Source organism: Erinaceus europaeus, chromosome 13, assembly GCF_950295315.1.
Source record: "Erinaceus europaeus chromosome 13, mEriEur2.1, whole genome shotgun sequence".
Classification (NCBI taxonomy): domain Eukaryota; kingdom Metazoa; phylum Chordata; class Mammalia; order Eulipotyphla; family Erinaceidae; genus Erinaceus; species Erinaceus europaeus.
In genome coordinates this window covers 84997185-85016529 of record NC_080174.1, presented here as the reverse complement: position 1 = coordinate 85016529, position 19345 = coordinate 84997185, and the positions used below count along the sequence as shown (strand labels likewise).

Here is a 19345-nt window from a genome sequence, read left to right as displayed (position 1 = left end):
CCAGGTGCATCCCCACCTGGCCCCAGGAAATCAGCTTTCTTCAGTGCTTATGCACACCTGTTAGGAGTCTCAGTATTTATTTTTTATTTTTTTTACCAGAGCACTGCCCAGCTCTGTCTCGTGGTGGTACAGAGGATTGAACCTGGGACTCTGAAGCCTCAGGCATGGAAGTCTCTTTCCATAAGTATTATGCTATCTCCCCCACACAAAATAAGACTTTTCTAACGGGGGGGGGGGTGGGTGGGCGGGAGGGCCTAACTTTGTGTCACTAACAGGAGACTGTACATTTACATACAGCAAAACTTTCTATTGACCTTGTTACTTAAATGATACTTGGGCAGTGAGAATAGATGTCTGCTTCTAGACACACAGCAAATCTTACGTTTCACTTCAATAAGTTCTTCCATTGTTAGGAAATAGCTACAAGCCTAATATGTGCAAAGACTTTTCATTCCTCTGGCAATACAATTAAGAGGTGATGCTTTAAGGCTACAGACTAAGGCTGCCTCAGCTACAGGAAATGTGTAGAAGCCAAAGGCACTTTTGCAAACGTTGCTATGTCACTACTGCCACCTTAAGGAAAGAAAAGTTACTACATGCCAACAAAATGGAAACTCTGATCTTAAAAGCTCAATACCACTGCTCGAAACTGTTCATTTGAGAACATCAAGGAATTTTCACCTTCACCAGAATAAAGACTTCTAAAATCAGACTTCTTCTTTTGTGTTCAAAGTGAAATTTATTACAACACAATACATGCAAGTGTTACTAAAATGCTAGTTGAAATGACAAAGTTTCTACATGATTTTTTTTTTTCTGATATAGATATGGGAGACAACAACTTTTAAGAATTCCGTATGTACACAGGACAATAAAAACTGAGAACCAGGCACAAGGCCACAACATAACTTTTCACGTTACCAGCTCGGGTTATCATTTTTCTCCTGGTCCCGGTATTGGTTCAGAATACAAAGGACTGCATTACTCAGATGACAGGTGTTTAGGTTTCGGTGTTTTGAACATAAGTCAGTTATCACACATCATCGCTTACATTCTAAGCAAGTGGCTCTATTTCCCTTTCTCAGTAGGTCCTGGACAGAAAGATCTAGAAAAAAAAAAAGCATGATCATAGGATCCACTATATTATTTATTCCAAATAACTCACCTAAAGGTGGCATAATAGTTTACATATATATAAAAAAAATTCTACAGGGCATAAAAGGCAATTAAGTACATCAACATGTAAATAAAATTAAGCAATCTACCACCACATGCTTACTTAGCCTTTACCGGAAAGGAGATGTCAGAGCCCTAGCGATTAAGGCCCCATCAGAACTGCTGGACAGAGGTGGAGAAAGGGAGAGGGAGGCAGCCCAGGGCAGCAGCTCAGGAGTCTGTCAGGATACAAGAAGACATCAAACAGCAGTGGCCGTTATCTAGTTCTCCCCACTCAGGCCTCCCTCCCCTGCATGGCAGAGGGGACAGATTTGGATTGTGGAAAGAGCTGCTGCCTTCCACAGTGCAAAGACAGAGCCATTCCCCACCAGGAGCACATCACAAGTATGACTGCGGGGCCCGTGTAGCGCACGTCTGAATGTTTCCTAAATATCAGTCTGAAGTAGTTGACAGATGAGCAGCTAATGCCCGCAGAAGTTCGGTGGTTCGGCCAAGAGGCAGACCTGGCGGGGATGCTTTTTCCGCTGGGACAGAGCTTTTGCCAACTTCACTGTGCGTACGGCTTGCCTGGGATGTCGTCGTTGGGCTCTGTGTCCAGAGTCGAGTCTCGGGGCTCTGTGTTTCTAATAAATCTCCTAGAAGACAGGGTTGCTTTTTGATCTATGGACCGCATTTATCTACAACGCAAAGAGGAAGCCCCCTCTGTCTGTGTGTCGGAACCAGCCTGTCTTGGGAATCCATGGCAGAGAGAAGTCCTGCAGCCGTGTGTCCTCGGGCAGCAAAGCACGCCCCCAGGCAAAAGGCACAGGTGCACTGTTTGTGCGAGCTGGTCAACAAGACTGCCTTAGTGTATTTTCTGAGAGCACCTGACTAGAACAGCCGCCAAACAAAGAATACGATTAGGTTTGGAGAGGTCTCTACTTACTGGTCATAAAAACTAATCTTTCTCTCAAGTGATCTTCTTAAAGTGAATATGATATAGATAGATAGATAGATATTAAAATCCCAGCATATTAAAATTCATAGGAAAATGCCACTTGTGCACATATCAAATAGTACGAAGTCTAAGAAATCAAACGCCTTTTGTCAGGAATAAAGTGCTACCACTGCTCCCAGCTGAACTCATCTCCTCTTCCAAATATAAGGAAAAAACCTTGGATCGTAAGGAAGATGACTGCGTTGCCTGCCAACACAAGGCCGCAAGCTCCCCATTTGATCTGAAACATAAGAAAAGAGAAATTAAGGCTTTGCTCTCCGCGTGCACGCTACTTTCTCTGAAAATCTGGTGTTCTTGGCATTAGAAAACGGTTGATGAGATGACGCCTCAGACTGCTAGAAGGTGTGAAAATATTACCAGCAAGGGGGGGTGGGAATGTGGACTATTCACTAAGTAGCCTAGTGACTGCGTGGCGCTTGGTGATTAAGTCTAGCATCACTGCGGACATTTGCCCGTGGGATGTATTTCTCTACTTATTTTCAGCGGACGATGACTGACTGCCCTCAGTAAAATACGTGTGGCAAGATTACGAGTGGCCCAACTACGGCAGTGGGAGCTGAGGGTACTTAGTATATTGCCTTCTTTCATGGAGACCGAAGTGGAGAGTAGTAGGAGTAGTTTCTTTCTTTCCCAGGCAAGAAAAAATGTTAAATAAGCCACATATCTCCCTGCAGAGGGCTGTACAGAACCACAGCTGGAGGGGGAACAGGAGGCCCTCTAGTGGGCGCTTTTTTTTTTTGCTGCAGTTTTACCAACAGAAAAACATCACAATGTATATGGTTTCTTTAGGAATAATACAGAAAATATAACTGCTATCTCTGGTGAATAAAATATATTTTGTAGAATTTATTCCAACCTAAGTAAAGTGTGAATTTTTGTTTAAAAAAAAAGAGGGATGCAATATTGAAAGGTAAAAAAAAGAGCAAAAACTTAGCAAGTCCTAGCAGAAGGCAAAATAAGCGATTTTGTAAACACTATGGAAGGCAGTGGACACCCAAGACCTGAATCTGAATCGACTACATCCACAATGTGTTTAAGAGCCGAAAAGAAAATGTTTATATTGTTCATGAAGATGATAGCTTGTGTACTTTGATTTTTTATTTATTTATTTTAGTAGCTATTTAGCAGAACCTCAATATGTGCCTGTCTTACCGAGTTGAAAATCTTGTACGTAGACCCACTGGCAAAAAGAATGACCTGACATTCATTTTGGAGCTTTGGAAGAAAAGTCATACTAGCACAGCCTGCAGATTTCTCTAAGAGGCAAAAGGGTTTGAGAGCCACATTCCGGAGAACGGCTGAAAAGTGCAGTAAGCAAGAAATTCCAGGGTCTGGCTCGAAGCATTAAGAGATACAAAGAAAACACTCTGAAAACGTGGTCATAGCACTGACTGGAAGGCGGATCTCAAAGAGCGGAATGGAAAAGACAAAAATACGCCTGGCTTTGAGTGTGAACTCTAAGCAATCAAGCGAATTGAGGCTCCAGACACAGGCCTTTGAAGTGAACCCGGCAGTAATTATGCAAACGACAGAAAGCAAAACTTACCACAGACACTCGAGCAAGAATAACAGGAAATCCAAAGGCAGAGACAACAATTCCAGTTGTGAAAAAATAGGCCAGTTCCCGACAGGCACTGCTTGTTGCGTCAGAGTCATAGGTTGCTCTCTTGGCAATGAAATGGGGGATGGGAGAGATGGCATAAAATATCAGGACAAACAGGGGCCAGTAGACACTGCAGGTGGGACCCAGAAGAAACCCAAAGTGAAAAGGTTAGTTACAGGTTTAAACAGAGACATACTACTATTCCAAAGTTACTGTTTCCAATGTCTAAATCAAAAAACTAGCCAGTCCTCAATATTAGCACGTAAAAATAATGCCTGCTGGGGGCCAGGTGATGGTGTACCTGGTTACATACAAGTGCCGCCAAGCATAAGGACCTGAGTTCAAGCCTCCAGTCCCCACATGCAGAGGGGGAAGCTTCATAAGCAGTGCTGCAGATGTCTCTGTCTCTCTCTCCCCTTCTCTATCTTCCTTTCCTCTTTCAATTTCTTTGCCCTGTCAAATAAGATAAAGTCTTAAAAATAAAGTCTACCTAGAATAGATTAGAAATAGTAAGATTGAAAGTGACTAATTTAGTGATGGGCAGATAGCTTAAATAGTTAAAGAAAGAAAGAAAAAAAAAAAGAGCAGCTGTGTTTCTCTCCTCTCCTCTCCCAGGTCAACCAGGAACACCAAAGGAGACCTCCTGGGACCGCATCAAAACGGGACTAGAACCACTTCAGGAACCCACCAAATCACAGCCTCCAGGTTCCAGATCCTACCAAGATGCCAACCAGACTTCCCTGGACAGATGACCTCACTAATATGTCCTGGAGCCCCGCTTCCTTAGAGCACCTCCCCAATAGGGAAAGAGAGAGACAGGCTGGGAGTGTGGATCAACCTGTCAACGCCCATGTTCAGCAGGGAAGCAATTACAGAAGCCAGACCTTCCACCTTCTGCACCCCACAATGACCCTGGGTCCATGCTCCCAGAGGGATAAAGAATAGGAAAGCTATCAGGGGAGGGGATGGGATATGGAGTTCTGGTGGTGGGAACTGTGTGGAATTATACCCCTCTTATCCTATATAGTCGTGTCAATGTTTCTTTTTTATAAATAATAAATAAAAGTCTCCTCCTAAGTCTTTCCCAGACCGTCCATCTGAAATGCCTGAGTCACCCTCAAGCATTTCATTTTCTGTACAGCACTTAGTCCTAGGTGCTCTTTTCTTGGTATAAGAACAGGAATCTAATTGGTCTTAGTCAATCACCTTTCATCTCCTGGGTCTACAGTAGGGCTCTCCATTAATATTTATTGAAGGAACAAAGTAAAAAAAAAAAAAAAAACACTAAGTATGAAAGCATAAAAAAAAAAAGCTTCTTAGTAAGAACTTCAGATGACTCTAATCATTACTCCAAGAGATCACACAACACACAGTTATGCAAAAAGCTATTTTCTTTCTGACTTTCAATGACGCGTTTATTTAAAAATCGCCACCTGTTTCCCAATTATAACTGCTCTCTAAGTGCTTTAAAAATGATTTTCTCCAGAAGCTAGATATCTGTTATGCTTCATTCCCTGAGGGGGTGGGGGGAAGGCATGGTCTGTATTTATGTTTCTCTGTGCACACCACACAAACACATGCAGCAATACAGTGACCCAGACAGCCAGCTTCTCTGAGGAGTGAGGTCAGAGTCACGCCAGTGAAATGTTTCCCATTGCAGCCACAGACCCAGGAAGGCAGCACAGTGATGGAAAAGCAAGAAGCCCAATGTTCGTCATGAGGACGACTCGGGTTAGTAACACCGAGTTTACTGTTTAGCCGCTTAATTTTAAACTAGAAGGATGACGGTATATTTCAAGAACCACTAGACAACACTGTTTAAAATGTCCTTCAATGTTGTTAAAATTCGGATGCTCTAGCTGGCCGGGCTAGCTTCACGGGCAGGTAACAGAGACGACCAGAGACATACGGCTGGGCAGGGAAGCTGTATTTCTTTATTCAGGAACAACGATTCATAAACTAAGACAAACTAATCACCAAACAGAACTCTGCTGCCTCTTTCCCCCGCGACGGCGCCGAGCACTCTCTAACTCTGCAACTCTCCAACTCTCGAACCCTGGAACTCTGGAACCCTCCCGGGGTTCCTTGGGGCGGGGCCAAGCGGGCCCGCGAAATTAGCAGGACTGATCCAATTTTCTTGGTGGGGGAGAGCTAGAACAACCCAATGTAAAGCATACAACACTTCAAGTCGACCAGATGGGGGTCGGGCGGTAGCGCAGCGGGTTAAACTCACGTGGCAGCAAAGCGCAATGACCCGCGTGAGGATCCCGGTTTGAGTCCCAGGCTCCCCACCTGCAGGGGAGTCGCCTCACAAGCAGTGAAGCAGGTCTGCAGGTGTCTATCTTTCTCTCCCCCTCTCTGTCTTCCCCTCCTCTCTCCATTTCTCTCTGTCCTATCCAACAACGATGGCAACAACGGCAATAATAACTACAACAATAAAAAAACAAGGGCAACAAAAGGGAAAATAATTTTTTTTAAAGTATCTTTTAAAGATCCTCTGATTCAAAGCCCTCATTTTGCCAGTAGGAAAATGACTACAGAGAGAAAAGGCCTGGAATAAGGTCCAGCTGCCATCGGACATGAGCACAGTTGTTAATTCTACCTAGAATACACTGGACAGTTTTCTTAAAGACAGCCTGAGCAAGTCTCTGGCCTACACACAGTAAACCACCATGAGTAAACCGTGATAACTGGTAAATATTAAGTATTTACTACTCATAAAACACAGATTAAGTGTACACTGCCAAGAGCTATAAGATACAGTTACAGTATGCAAGGACAAATCAAGTATTATATTGATATGCCATTCAGTAATAGTCGGCCAAGGTTCTCTGTAAAGAGTCAAAGTGTAAATAATTCAGGTTTTGCAAAAACTTTTTAAGGTCTCTGTCGTAACTTCTCAACTCCTCCATGGTCTTAAGTTTCCCCCAGTGTCTCCAAGGACAACGTTCCTACTAGGTGTGATCTAATAGGTCATTCTGGACAGTCCAACGTGCACAGAGCTTTTCTATATAAATCAATGGTAACTGCACTTCTGGAGACTCAAAATAAGACCTGCCTGGGGCAGTCTGCTGAACTCTCACAAGGCTAGAAGTGGACCTACCCTCTGGCCCTGCAATTCCTCTCCTGGGGATAGATCCTCAGGAACCCAACACAGCCATCCAAAAAGATTTCTGTATGCCTATGTTCGTTGCAGCACACTTTGTAAAACATGGAAACAACCCAGGTGGCCAACAACAGATGAGTGGCTGAGCAAGCTGTGGTCTGTATACACAATGGAAGACGACTCAGCTATTAAAAATGGTGACTTCACCTTCTTCGCCTCATCTTGGATGAAGCTGGAAAAAGTCATGCTAAGTGAGATAAGTCAGAAAAAGGATGAATATGGGGTGATCTCACTCAGGAGGGAAAACACAAAGCAGAACTTGGGCTGGAGCTGGTGTATTGGAGCAAAGTAGAAGACTGGGTGAGGGGAGTGGGAGTTCAGGTCCTGGAACCTGATGGCAAAGGAGGACCTAGTAGGGGTTGAATTGTTATGTGGAAATGTTACACATGTACAAACTATTGTACTGTTGACTGTAAACTATGGATCCCCCAATGAGGAAATTTAATATAATATTATATATATATCAAATAGAAAGCTCTCCTTTCAGATGGAAGAACTATATTTGGACTGTGGGCCAGTTTGCTGCTATCTGAGGTAGATCAGATTCTGGGCCACCACTATCAAGATGTAAAATTAAGTTCTTGGAGCTGGACCATGCACACCCATACGACAGTACACAAGGCTACAGACAGACTATGACCCACATAGTCAACGACTGCCACCTCTCCAGATTCAAAGGAGGTCTCGAAACTTGACATCAGGCTCAACCTGACGCTGTTGACTGGCTACGGAAGAAGGGCAAACGCTAGAAGAAGAAGGACCTGAATTGAGACTCCTGGCCCTCACCTGCAGAAGGGAAACTTCACAAGCAGTGAGGCAGTGTTGCAGGTGTCTTTCTCTCTCCCTTCCCTCTCAGTTTCTGTCAGAGAAGGAGGAGAAACAACTTGGCCACAGGGAACAATGTTTTTGTCATACAGGCACTGAACACTTTTGCCTCTAGTGGAAAAAGAGAAGAAAAGGAACTTCTTTGTTTCCATGGTAATAGGTCAGTTTTTTTTTCTTTTGGAGAGAGAGAGAGAGAGAGAGAGAGAGAGACCTATCATAAAATGCCAGTCCCTATTCGGGTGCCAGAAGCTGGCCTAGCTTCGCTGGTGGGAGACAGACGTCCAGGGACTCACGGCTGAGCTGGGAAGCAGTGCCACGCAATGCAATGCCATGCTGGCTTTATTCATCTGCATTTATACTCTCCAGGAAGGAAGTGGTAAGGTGTAAAACAAGATGTGACGAAGAGAGGGTGGAGTGAAAAGAAAGTGCAAACCAATGGGGATTAAATGGTGGGAAACAGGGTGTGACTAGGAGAGGGGCGGAGCAAAAAGAGTTCGAATCAGTGGGATTAAACCAGTGCCCTGCAGGCAGGGCAGTTCTCAGGTAAAGCAGTGATTATGTAAATAGACCACAGCAGTAAGCAATGCAACAGAAGGGGTCTTAGAAGCAGAATTAGAAACAGACCAACAATAAAAAAATGACATCACACGGGTGTTTTTTTTTTTTTTTTTTTGAGTTGGCTGTGAAATAATGGAAAGGCCTCTGGTCAAGAGAGTCAGAACGACAGCTCCATTTCGAAACATCTCTACTACTTACTGCTGTGCAATTCGGGTGAAGGCTTCAAGCGCTCTGGGACTTTTGTTTCTCGGCTGAAAAGGAGGCTAATAGTAATTTATACCCCTGACATTCAAGTTAGTAGCTGTGACACCTTTGAACAAATAAATGTATTTTGCTTACAGCTGCGTTCCTCCTGTGTTGAAAGAATTTTTGTGAGAGGAGGGTTGCAGTGAGAGATTTGACCTCTTTAGTGTCACTAGCTCCAGCTCGCCTGTCAGTCGCACCGACTCCGACTCCTCAGTCATAAGGGAGAGGCATACGCAAGCCTCACCTTGCTGAACTCTGACCTAAGTTCAAACCTGCTGATGCTGCTACCTGGTTCTCTCTCTCTCTCTCTCTGACCTTTCTTCCCGTTCCTAGTACGTTGTCGTTTTTTCCGACTCTGCCACCTGCTGTTAGAGTCACAGTCCTGTGATGTTCTCATCCGACCCGCAGGCTTCCCTATCGTGATCCTGCTACTCTCCTCAACAATTCTCAAGACGTGTTCCCAGCCTGGGATATGAAATCCAGCCTCTTTTTATGGCACACCGAGCCCTAAGGGACTGACTCTATATCCCTGAGCCCTTCTTTTGCCACGCTCAGTGAGAACAGGAGGTCTGGCCCAATGAACCACAAGTAGAGCCTAGAGGGTCTGTGAACTCCATGTCCCGGGGTCAAAGCATGTGGCCTTCCTATTGCCTAACATCCTCTTTCCCTAGATATCTGTTAGTTCTTCCTTCTTTTCTTTGTTTCTGTTCACATGACACCCTCTTGCCAGGTCTTCCACCCTCTCCCCAGTCTCTGTGCTTCTCAGTCTTTGATATATATTACACAACAGTCTTCGATCTTCCTAGCATGTCGACCTTGCCTGTGAAATGTGCAGCCTTCAATGTGTAATAGCCCGAACCTGGAAGCAACCCAGGTGTCCAACCACAGATGAGTGGCTGAGCAAGTTATGGTCTACGTACACAACGGAATACTACTCGGCTATTAAAAACGGCCAGTTGATCTTCTTCACCTCAGCTTGAAGGAACCTGTGGTAAGTGAGATCAGCCAGAAAGAGAAGGATGAATATGGGATGATCTCACTCATAGATGGAAGGTGAGAAATAAGAACAGAAGGGGAAACACAAAGCAGAACTTGGGACTGGATTGGGTGTAATGTGACAAAGTAAAGGACTCGGGCTGGGGCGGGCGTTCAGGTCCTGGAACATGATGGCGGCGGAGGAGGATCTAGTGGGGGGATGGAGGGATGAGAATGTCACATGGCAACCTGAGAAAGGTTACACGTGTGCCAGCTACTGTTGCTATTTTACTGTTGACTGTAAACCATTATTGTTTACCCCAACAAAGAAAAAAAAGAGTATGTGCATTTTTAAATTTTTATTTATTATTGGATAGAGACAGAGAGAAATTGAGAGGGGAAGGGGAGAGAAAGAGGGAGAGAGACAGACACAGTTCTACTTCACCACTTGTGAAGCTTTCCCCCTGCAGGTGGGGACTAAGGGCTTGAACCCGGGTCCTCGCACACTGTAGTGTGTGCTTAACCAGGTGCACCACGGCTTGGCCCCAGAATGTACATTCTTAAAAGGCTTCTGCTAATAACACCTTGGGGAAATGTGAAACTTGACCACTGAGGCACCAACAGCGTTGTCAATCAGTATTTTCTCAATATTTTCTCAATAATGTCAATTGAAGTAAAAATAAATAAACAAACAAAATAAAATGTGTTTGGTCTGTTCTGTCTGTCCCACTGACAGAGCAAGCCTTTTGTTTTCTTACTTCCCAGTTCTCAGAACACGTGGTAAGCCCTCAACCAGCAACTATGAAACAAAGAGCTTAGCTAACGTCTTCTCTGCCTACGTTGCCCACCCCTGACTCACTTACTTGCCTGGTAAATTCTCATTTCTCCACCGAGTCACAGCTTAAAGACATCTTCTGAGTGTCTCCGCCAGGGACACTCAGAGAGACGCACTTTCTCAAAGGTGTAGCTCTGACTCACTTCCATCTCCACAGACTTCAGGCAGACTTGCCGCCCTGTCTCTCAGACAACACTAGGAACGTGTTCCCTGAGGACAGAAACCTTTGTTCTGTATTCCCTATACAGAGTTCGACAAGGGTTTCTTTGATTAACATGCCAGTTTTCAAAGAGGTTCTTTTCGAGGGGACAAGTTCAACTGACCCACCAAGACACCGTTCATAATTTGGGTTTACTAGTTCAGTGGTGAAGAAAGAGCTTGTGGTTCAATTGACCAAACTTTCTTTCTTCTTCGTCTTCTTCATTTTTTTAAAATTTTCATTAGTTATTTAATAATGATGAACAAAATTATAAGGTAACAGGGGTACAATCTTACACAGTTCCCACCACCAGAGTTCCGTGTCCCATCCCCTCCATTGGAAGCTTCCTATTCTTTATCCTTCTCTGGGAGCGTGAACCAAGATTTTTTTTTTAATATTTATGTATTTCCTTTTTGTTGCCCTTGGCTTTTTTTTACTGTTGTTGTAGTTATTATTATTGTTGTTACTGATGTCGTCGTTGTTGGACTGGACAGAGAGAAATGGAGAGAGGAGGGGAAGACAGAGAGGGGGAGAGAAACACAGACACCTGCAGACCTGCTTCACTGCCTATGAGGCGACTCCCCTGCAGGTGGGGATCCCGGGGCTGGAACCTGGGTCCTTATGCCAGTCCTTGCATGTTGCACCACGTGCGCTTAACCTGCTGCGCTACCGCCCGACTTTCCCAAAATTCTTTCAGGGGAGCAGAAGGTGGGAGTTGGCCAAATTTTCTAATGCCCAAAGACAGACAGACAGACACACACACACACACACACACACACACACACACACACACACACACACTCTTTCTGCAATGACAACTCACCCATAATCCTCTAAGGCACATCCCAGCATAAGAAAAGTCAGTCCGATAGCCCCACTAAAGGATAACGCCACAAGCGCTGAAAAACAAACAAACAAACAAAAGTAGATAGTTAAGGGTCACAGCTGAGTGGTGGCAGAGGAAGGAACAAGGTGGGAGGGGACCACGAATGAATATTTGTATAGTTTCTGTTGGGGATGGTGACACCTTCTGGAACGAGGTGGTTGTAAGAGCTACAAAGATACAGTCTTGTGGTACACCCTAAAAGCTGTGGATACGCACCTTAAAGGGTCATACGTCTTTTCCTTTTTAGATATTTATTTTATTTATTCATTCCCTTTTGTTGCCCTTTTTTATTGTTGTAATTATTATTGTTGTTATTTTTATATTTATTTATTTTTTTAAAAATTATCTTTATTTATTTATTGGATAGAGACCAGTCAGAAATTGAGAGGGAAGGGAGGGATAGAGAGGGTGAGAGATAGAGAGACACCTGCAGCCCTGCTTCACCACTTGTGAAGCTTTTCCCCCTGTAGGTGGGGACAGGGGGCTTGAACCTGGGTCCTTGGGCTTTGTAACGTGCGCTCAACCAGGTGCACCACCACCTGGTCCCTACTGTTGTTATTGATGTCATCACTGTTGGGTAGGACAGAGAGAACTGGAGAGAGGAGGGGGAGACAGAGAGGGGGAGAGAAAGACAGACACCTGCAGACCTGCTTCACCAACTGTGAAGCGACTCCCCTGCAGGTGGGGAGCCAGGGGCTCGAACCAGGATCCTTATGCTGGTCCTTGTGCTTTGAGCCACGTATGCTTAACCCACTGTGCTACCGCCCAACTCCCAAAGGATCATACTTCTAAGGTATATGAGTTATGTCCAATAAAAATTTCAGTTAAAAATAATAAAAGGTCCAAAATTTAAAGGTAGAAACCACTGGGGGCCGGGCGGTGGCACACCTAGTTAAGCACACGCATTACAGAGCACAAGGACCCAGGTTCAAGCCCCTGGTCCCCACCTGCAAGGGGAAAGCTTCATGAGTGGTGAGGCAGGGCTGCAAGTGTCTTTCTCACTCCCTATCTCCCCTCTCAATTTCTCTCTGGCTCTATTCAATAATACATAAATAAATAGGTAGCAACTACTGGTATTGCATTCAACCAGTAAACCACTGCCCACGTCCATCATATTTAAGTGATTAGCTTGAGAAAGGTCTCAACCACTTGTTTCCAGCACACACCTCCTATCTAATGTACGAATCCCATCTTTGTCACAGAAGGGCAATCAGTCTCCACAACCCCAGGGAGGGCCGCCCTCGGCAGGCGTTTTATTCTGACAGTTTCTGAATGCTCAGGGTCCTCTTCAAAACTGCCAACCTGCCAGGCTTACTCTTTCCTCATTTTACTTCTCTAAGACACAGTGTCAGATACTTGATACCTCACTTTCATGTCTTCATAAAAAATTATTCCGAGAGTCGGGCTGTAGCGCAGCGGACTAAGCGCAGGTGGCGCAAAGCACAAGGACGGGCATAAGGATCCCGGTTCGAGCCCCCGGCTCCCCACCTGCAGGGGAGTCGCTTCAAAGGCGCTGAAGCAGGTCTGCAGGTGTCTGTCTTTCTCTCCCCTCCCCCTAGTCTTCCCCTCCCCTCTCCGTTTCTCTCTGTCCTATCCAACAATGACAACATCAATAACAACAACAATAATAACTACAACAACAATAAAAAAAAAAAGTATTCCCAGGTGGGGGTAGAAAGCATAATGGCTATGCAAGGAGACTGTCATGCCTGAGGCACATAAGTCCCAGGTTCAATTCCTGGCACCACCATAAGCCAGGACTGAGCAGTGGTCTGGTAAAGAGAGAGAGAAGAAAAGAAGAAGGAGAAGGAGAAGGAGGAGGAGAAGGAGGAGGAGGAGAAGGAGGAAGGAAGGAAGGAAGGAAGGAAGGAAGGAAGGGAGGAAGGAAGGAAGGAAGGAAGGAAAAGGAAGAACATGATTCCAAACTAGTAGTCCCTGAGGAGAATATTCGTTCCCTGTGTGTCTGACACGGATCTCTGAAGGGACAGGCACATTTGCCCTTGTCGCGCCCTGGGGTAAGAGATAAGAGTATCAGGGTTGGCGATGAGTAATGGAGGGTGTGGTGCACTGACACCCGTCATGAGGAGATAGGAGGCTGTCCCTCTGTGACGACAGAATCATCTATCAGCATTCCCCCGACAAAGTAATCTATTTGGAAAAAGAAAAAAGAAGAAAAAAAAAACATTCGAATGACAATCTTGAGTACCCCACAGGGACAGTCACTGAACAGTCGGTCATGTGACCTTGGGTAAAGGCTGAATCTCTTCAGATCTGGCTTCTTGCTTGTGAAATGAGGATGATTTTGTGCTGTCTCATCAGGAGACGCTTTCGGAACTAGAAGTGTCAGCCTTTTTCTGTTCTGTGACACTAACTAATCTCTCTGGGTTCCCAACAATATATTTAATTGATTCTGACGCTCTCTCTCATTCCCTTTCCCTCTCCCCCTCCCTCCAGGAGTCAAATCTTCTGCCATCTTTTAAAGTTCAAGGAACCACACCTCCCCTGGCCTGTCACTTTATACTTTTGCTAAAACTCTGCATTCAACCCAAAGTTCCCGGCACCAGAAGTGCATGGTCACATCTTATGCCACAGTCCACAGAAGGCCCCAAGAACTATGCCTGCACCTCCAATTCTCACCTAGACTTCTCTGACAAGGTAGCCACCAAGACTTTAAATCCAGCGTGTGCTAAACTAATGCCCTCACTTTCTATTGCCAAGCACACACTCTCCCCCTGCCCCCCAGGAAAGTCTATCCCACCATCATTCTGCTTTCAAGAAAATCAGCCAGTCAAAGGCGACCTGGTAAGTCCCACTCAAACCCTGTGCCACAAGCTGGACTGGGTGTCCACCAAATTCACGTTAACTCTTCACACTCGATGTCCCGGTCTGAGGAGATGGTGTTATGGGCAGGCGGTTCCATCAAAGGGTAGAGGTAGTGGCCTTCTAAAAGAAGGCCGGAGTGGCGGTGGACATAGGTCGCTTGGGAGAGCACTAGACTTGCAGGCCTGAAGTTCCAGAACTGAGCCCTCGCACTACAGGCAGCAAAGTAGCTCTCTGGGTTGTCTTTCTCTTTCTTTCTGTCTCCTCTGAAATTCTTTATTTCATAGATAACAGACAAAGTAAAAAAAAAAAAAAAAACAACCGCAGAGACCTACCTCGCTTACCATCTCTATAAGAAGCAGCGGCAGTCCCCAGAGCCCTGCCCACTAGGGAAAGAGAGAGACAGACTGGGAGTATGGATCCACCTGCCAACGCCCATGTTTAGCAAAGAAGCAATTACAGAAGCCAGACCTTCCATCTTCTGCACCCCACAATGACCCTGGGTCCATGCTCCCAGAGGGATAGAGAATGGGAAAGCTGGTCTGCAGGTGTCTGTCTTTTTCTACCCCTCTCTCCATTTCTCTCTGTCCTATCCAACAATAAGGGCATCAATAACAACAATAAAACAACAAGGGCAACAAAAGGAAATAAATAAATATTAAAAAAAAAAATAGGAAAGCTGGGGGCCCAGCTGTGGTGCAGCGGGTTAAGCACACAAGGCGCAAAGCATAAGGACAGGCATAAGGATCCCAGTTCGAGCCACCGGCTCCCCACCTGCAGGGGAGTCGCTTCACAGGTGGCGAAGGAGGTCTGCAGGTGTCTGTTTTTCTCGCTCCCTCTTTGTCTTCCCTTCCTCTCTCTATTTTTCTCTGTCCTATCTAACAACAACAACAATAGTAATAACTACAACAATAATAACAACAACAACAACGATAAACAAGAGCAACAAAAGGAAAAAAAACAGGCTCCAGGAGCAGTGGATTCATAGGTACTGAGCCCCAGCAATAACCCTGGAGGCCAAAAAAAAAAAAAAAGGAATAGGAAAGCTATCAGAGGAGGGGATGGGATATGGCGTTCTGGTGGTGGGAACTGTGTGGAGTTGTACCCCTCTTATCCTATGGTTTTGTCAGTATTTCCTTTTTATAAATAAAAAGTAAAAAAAAAAAAAAAAAAAGTAGCAGAATAGAGGAAGCAGACCATCACCAGACAGAATGTGTTGGAATCTTTAAACGGAACTTCCCAGAAATAACTTCTCTGCGATACCAGACAGCCAACAGGGTGAAGCTTCAGCGGAACCAAGGGCACGGCTTTGTCCTGTCGTGCCTGTCTAGAATTGTCACTCTTCCAGTCTTGCTCTCACTTGCAGATAGCAGCCCTCAGCCCTCTCCTATCTCTCGCTCACAGCTGCTCTCACAGCCTACCAGTCCTGTGGCGAGACACCGTGGTCTGACCTCCAACCTTTTCCAGTTTCAGCCCTCACCGCCCTCCCAGAGTGGCAGTCCCTCTAGCACAAACATAAGCCTCTGAAAGGAACAAGCCAAGTTCTCCCCGTGCTCTGGTTCCACAAAGATCAGTGTGAGACTTTCTCTGCCCTGACTCCAGGCTCAAGTCAAGGACTGTTTCTTCCAGGACCACAATCCTTCTCCTCCTTTGGAGCAGGAGTAATTCATTCCAGCTGTGTAAGAAATCAGCACTAGGGGGTCGGGCGGTGGCACAGCGGGTTAAGCACACGTGGTGCAAAGCGCAAGGACTGGCGTAAGGATCCCGGTTCGAGCCCCAGGATCCCCACCTGCAGGGGAGCCACTTCACAAGCGGTGAAGCAGGTCTGCAGGTGTCTGTCTTTCTCTTCCCCCCTCTGTCTTCCCCTCCTCTCTCCATTTCTCTCTGTCCTATCCAACAACAAGCGACATCAGCAACAACAATAATAACCACAAGGCTACAACAACAATGGAAACAAAAGGGGGAAAAATGGCCTCCAGGAGCGGTGGATTCATGGTGCAGGCACCGAGCCCAGCAATAACCCTGGAGGAAAAAAGAAAAAGAAAAAGAAATCAGCACTTGCCAGGGCTGCTATCAACGATGTCACAAGACGAGGTGACTCAGAAAGCCACATTTATGTTCTCTTGTTTCTGGAGGCTTGACATCTGCAGTCAAGGTGCTGGCAGGACCCTAAGCTTCTGTGGAAAACTTTAAGGCGAGAATCGGTCCTCCTTGTCTCCTCCTACCTGCAGCTGGCTGCTGGGTGGCGACTCGCCTGCCTGAGCACACCTTACCTAACTGCACCTGGGTGGCGGCATCTTCTGGTGTTCCTTGCTCTGCAGCTGCATTATTCCAGCGTCTGCCTCCATCCTCGCAGGGGGGGTCTCCGTCTGTGTTTCCGTGTGCGAACTTCCTCTTGCTTACAAAGACGCTGGGCACTGAGTTAGGGTCCACTCTAATCTCCCTTCACCTTATGTTAGTTTTGTTAATGGCAGGATTCCATCACTTCCAGGCTGATCGGTTCAGATAGAGACGCCCAGAGAAAGTGAGAGGAAGCCACTAGACAGCACCATTGCCTCCTCCAGCGCAGACAGAGGGCAGGCTACTTGGCCAGCCCACAAAGGTGAAGTCATCTTAATGTGAGGACATGAGCAAACACCCTCTTTCCAAATAGTGGCAAAACACTATAGTGTTGTGGAGTTCGAACTTAAAATATACCTTCAGTGGTCCGGGAGTTGGCGCAGTGGATAGGGCATTGGACTCTCAAGCATGAGGTCCTGAGTTCAATCCCCGGCAGCACATGTATCAGAGTGATGTCTGGTTCTTTCTCTCTTCCTATCTTTCTCATGAATAAATAAATAAAATCTTTAAAATATACCTTCAACAACTAAGGACATAATTCAGTCATCCAACATCATCTTTTTCACACTTACTATCCCTGAACATATGGAGAACTTACATAGCTAATATTATTTCCGGCTCTGTCACCCAATAGCAACCTCAAATTTATTTTTATGCCATCTCAATAATAACCAAAAATGGTCTCTGAATAATAACCAACTGGATGAATTGTCAGCAAATGTTTCCTTCCCTTAGTTTTTTTTTTTTCATCTCTGTTCCTTCTCGTATCTTTTTAACTACATCACAGTGTCTAAAACATACACACATAAACAAGACGGCTACTTAATATTGACAGTTCCTGGGCATGAATACACAAAGGTTAGTGCTGAAATACTACCTGCCATTTATCTTCTGCCTTTACATCAAATGCACAGATTACTCACTGCAAACTGTCCAAATGGACCTAGGTACCACACAAACGGTGCATATGAACATCAGGCAAAACTAAAGATGAAATTTATCTACCGCCAACAGCTCACTAGCTCAGATAGATTTCAGGGTAAACACAGTTGTGCAAACATACTGTCTATTTATAGATGTTGATTATCTGAAGAGGGAAGATCTTTTGAGATCAAAATTCAAAAATGACAGAAACAAGTCATGCTACCCTAGTCAAAAGGTTAGAAATTCATGTGTTTCTACCAGAGTAACAGGAAGCTCCCCAATAAGCTCGCCCCATCACTGCTAGAAGGAACACAGGGTTCCTGCTATCCTTTTTACCGAGTTCCCCTTTCAAAAAACACATGCTAGGAGGGCAAGTGGTGGCTCACCTGGTTGAATGCACATGTCACAATGTGCAAGGACACAGGTTCGAGCCCCCAGCTCCCCACCTGCAGGGGGAAAGCTTTGCAGTGATGAAGCAGTGCGGCGGGTGTCTCTCTGTCTCTCTCTCTTCTCTACCACCCCATTCCCTGCTGATTTCTAACTGTCCCTATCCAATAAATAAACAGATAAAATACCAAAATTGTTTTTTAATTTAAAAAAGCATGCTACACAAATAAAATTTTCAGGGCAGGGGACGATAGCATAATGGTTATGCAAAGAGAGTCTCATGCCTGAAGCTTCAAAGTCCCAGGTTCAGTCCTCCGCACCACCATAAGCCAGAGCTGAGCAGTGCTCTGGTTAAAATAATAATAATAATACTTTCTTGTCTGTCCGTAGATGAATAAACACTGAAAAAAAGAGAAAAGATTCCGCCTTATCTACGCTCCACGGTTCCAAGAAATAGGTGTCTGTGTGTTTTCCCATCACACTCCCTTGCATCAACTTAGCCCCAATGGAAAAACCATCAGGAATAAGCCGGTTCAATTCCCCCGAGGAGGCCGGGGACACTGGAGACAAAGGTTCTTCTGTAAGAAATGGAAACTGCGAGCGGCAGAAGGGGAGAGAGAGGGAAACGTAGTTGTTGAAGTCGGCGGGGGTGCAGGGGGAGGCGGGGGCGCCCCGAGGCGCCGGGAGGAGCCGCTGCGGGGCTCCCCCACGGCTGCACCGCTCCAGCCCCGGGAGGCTGCAGCCCAGCCGCCTTGCATACAGGGGCGCGGTCCCCCGAGACGCCCCCGGGGGTGAAGCCAGCAGGCGAGCCCCGCAGCAGAGGTGGCAGGGTGTCCCGGCCGGGGGAGGCCATTTCCTGCCGGAGCTCTGGGGGCGCAGCTGCACGCGCAAGCCACAGCCCAGGGAGAGTAGGAGGCCACCCCCACTGCAGAAGAGCCGGCCCGGGGCGCGGGTGTACCTTTAACGCCTGCCATGTCTCCCGAGCTGGGGCCGCGGCTGCTTCCGGCTTCCTGCCCCAACCAGGCCCGCGCCCAGGTCCAGCCCAGCCGGGGCCTAGCAGCTGGCTCTGAGCCCCGCCCTCGGCACGCATAGCTCCGCCCCCGAGACGCAGAGCCCCGCCTCCTAGACGCAGAGCCCCGCCCTGGAGACGCAAGCCCCACCCTCGGCACGCATAGCTCCGCCCCCGAGACGCAGAGTCCCGCCCCCAAGACGCAGTCTCAGCCCCTAGACGTAGTGCCCGACCCCAAGACGCTGGCCCCTCCCCTCCTGGACTCAGAGCTCCGCCCCCCAAGACGGGGTCTCGGCCCCTAGACGTAGAGCCCCGCCCCCGAGACGCAGAGCCCACCCATACCCACCCCCAGACGCAGAGCCCCCGCCCCCATGACCAGCGCCACGCTCCCCGAGAGGC

General features: G+C 46.5%; 1 protein-coding gene across 1 annotated transcript; it reads right to left on the bottom strand.

Moving 5' to 3' along the window:
- Positions 1-713: 713 nt before the first annotated feature.
- Positions 714-19020, bottom strand: LEPROT (leptin receptor overlapping transcript). The gene is made up of 4 exons (XM_007528232.3): positions 18896-19020; positions 11404-11479; positions 3720-3906; positions 714-2393 (listed from the first exon to the last, which is right to left on the bottom strand). The coding sequence occupies exons 1-4, from the start codon at positions 18909-18911 to the stop codon at positions 2277-2279; spliced, it is 396 nt and encodes a 131-aa protein (XP_007528294.1). The 5' UTR covers positions 18912-19020; the 3' UTR covers positions 714-2276.
- Positions 19021-19345: the final 325 nt, after the last annotated feature.

Excerpts from the sequence above, each read along its gene's own strand:
- LEPROT (XM_007528232.3), bottom strand. Across the intron at positions 3,907-11,403 it reads TGTGCCTTAGAGGATTATGG|TGTCTACTGGCCCCTGTTTG; the intron begins GTGAGTTGTCAT and ends TCCCACCTGCAG. Across the intron at positions 2,394-3,719 it reads TTCTTGCTCGAGTGTCTGTG|ATCAAATGGGGAGCTTGCGG; the intron begins GTAAGTTTTGCT and ends CTTATGTTTCAG.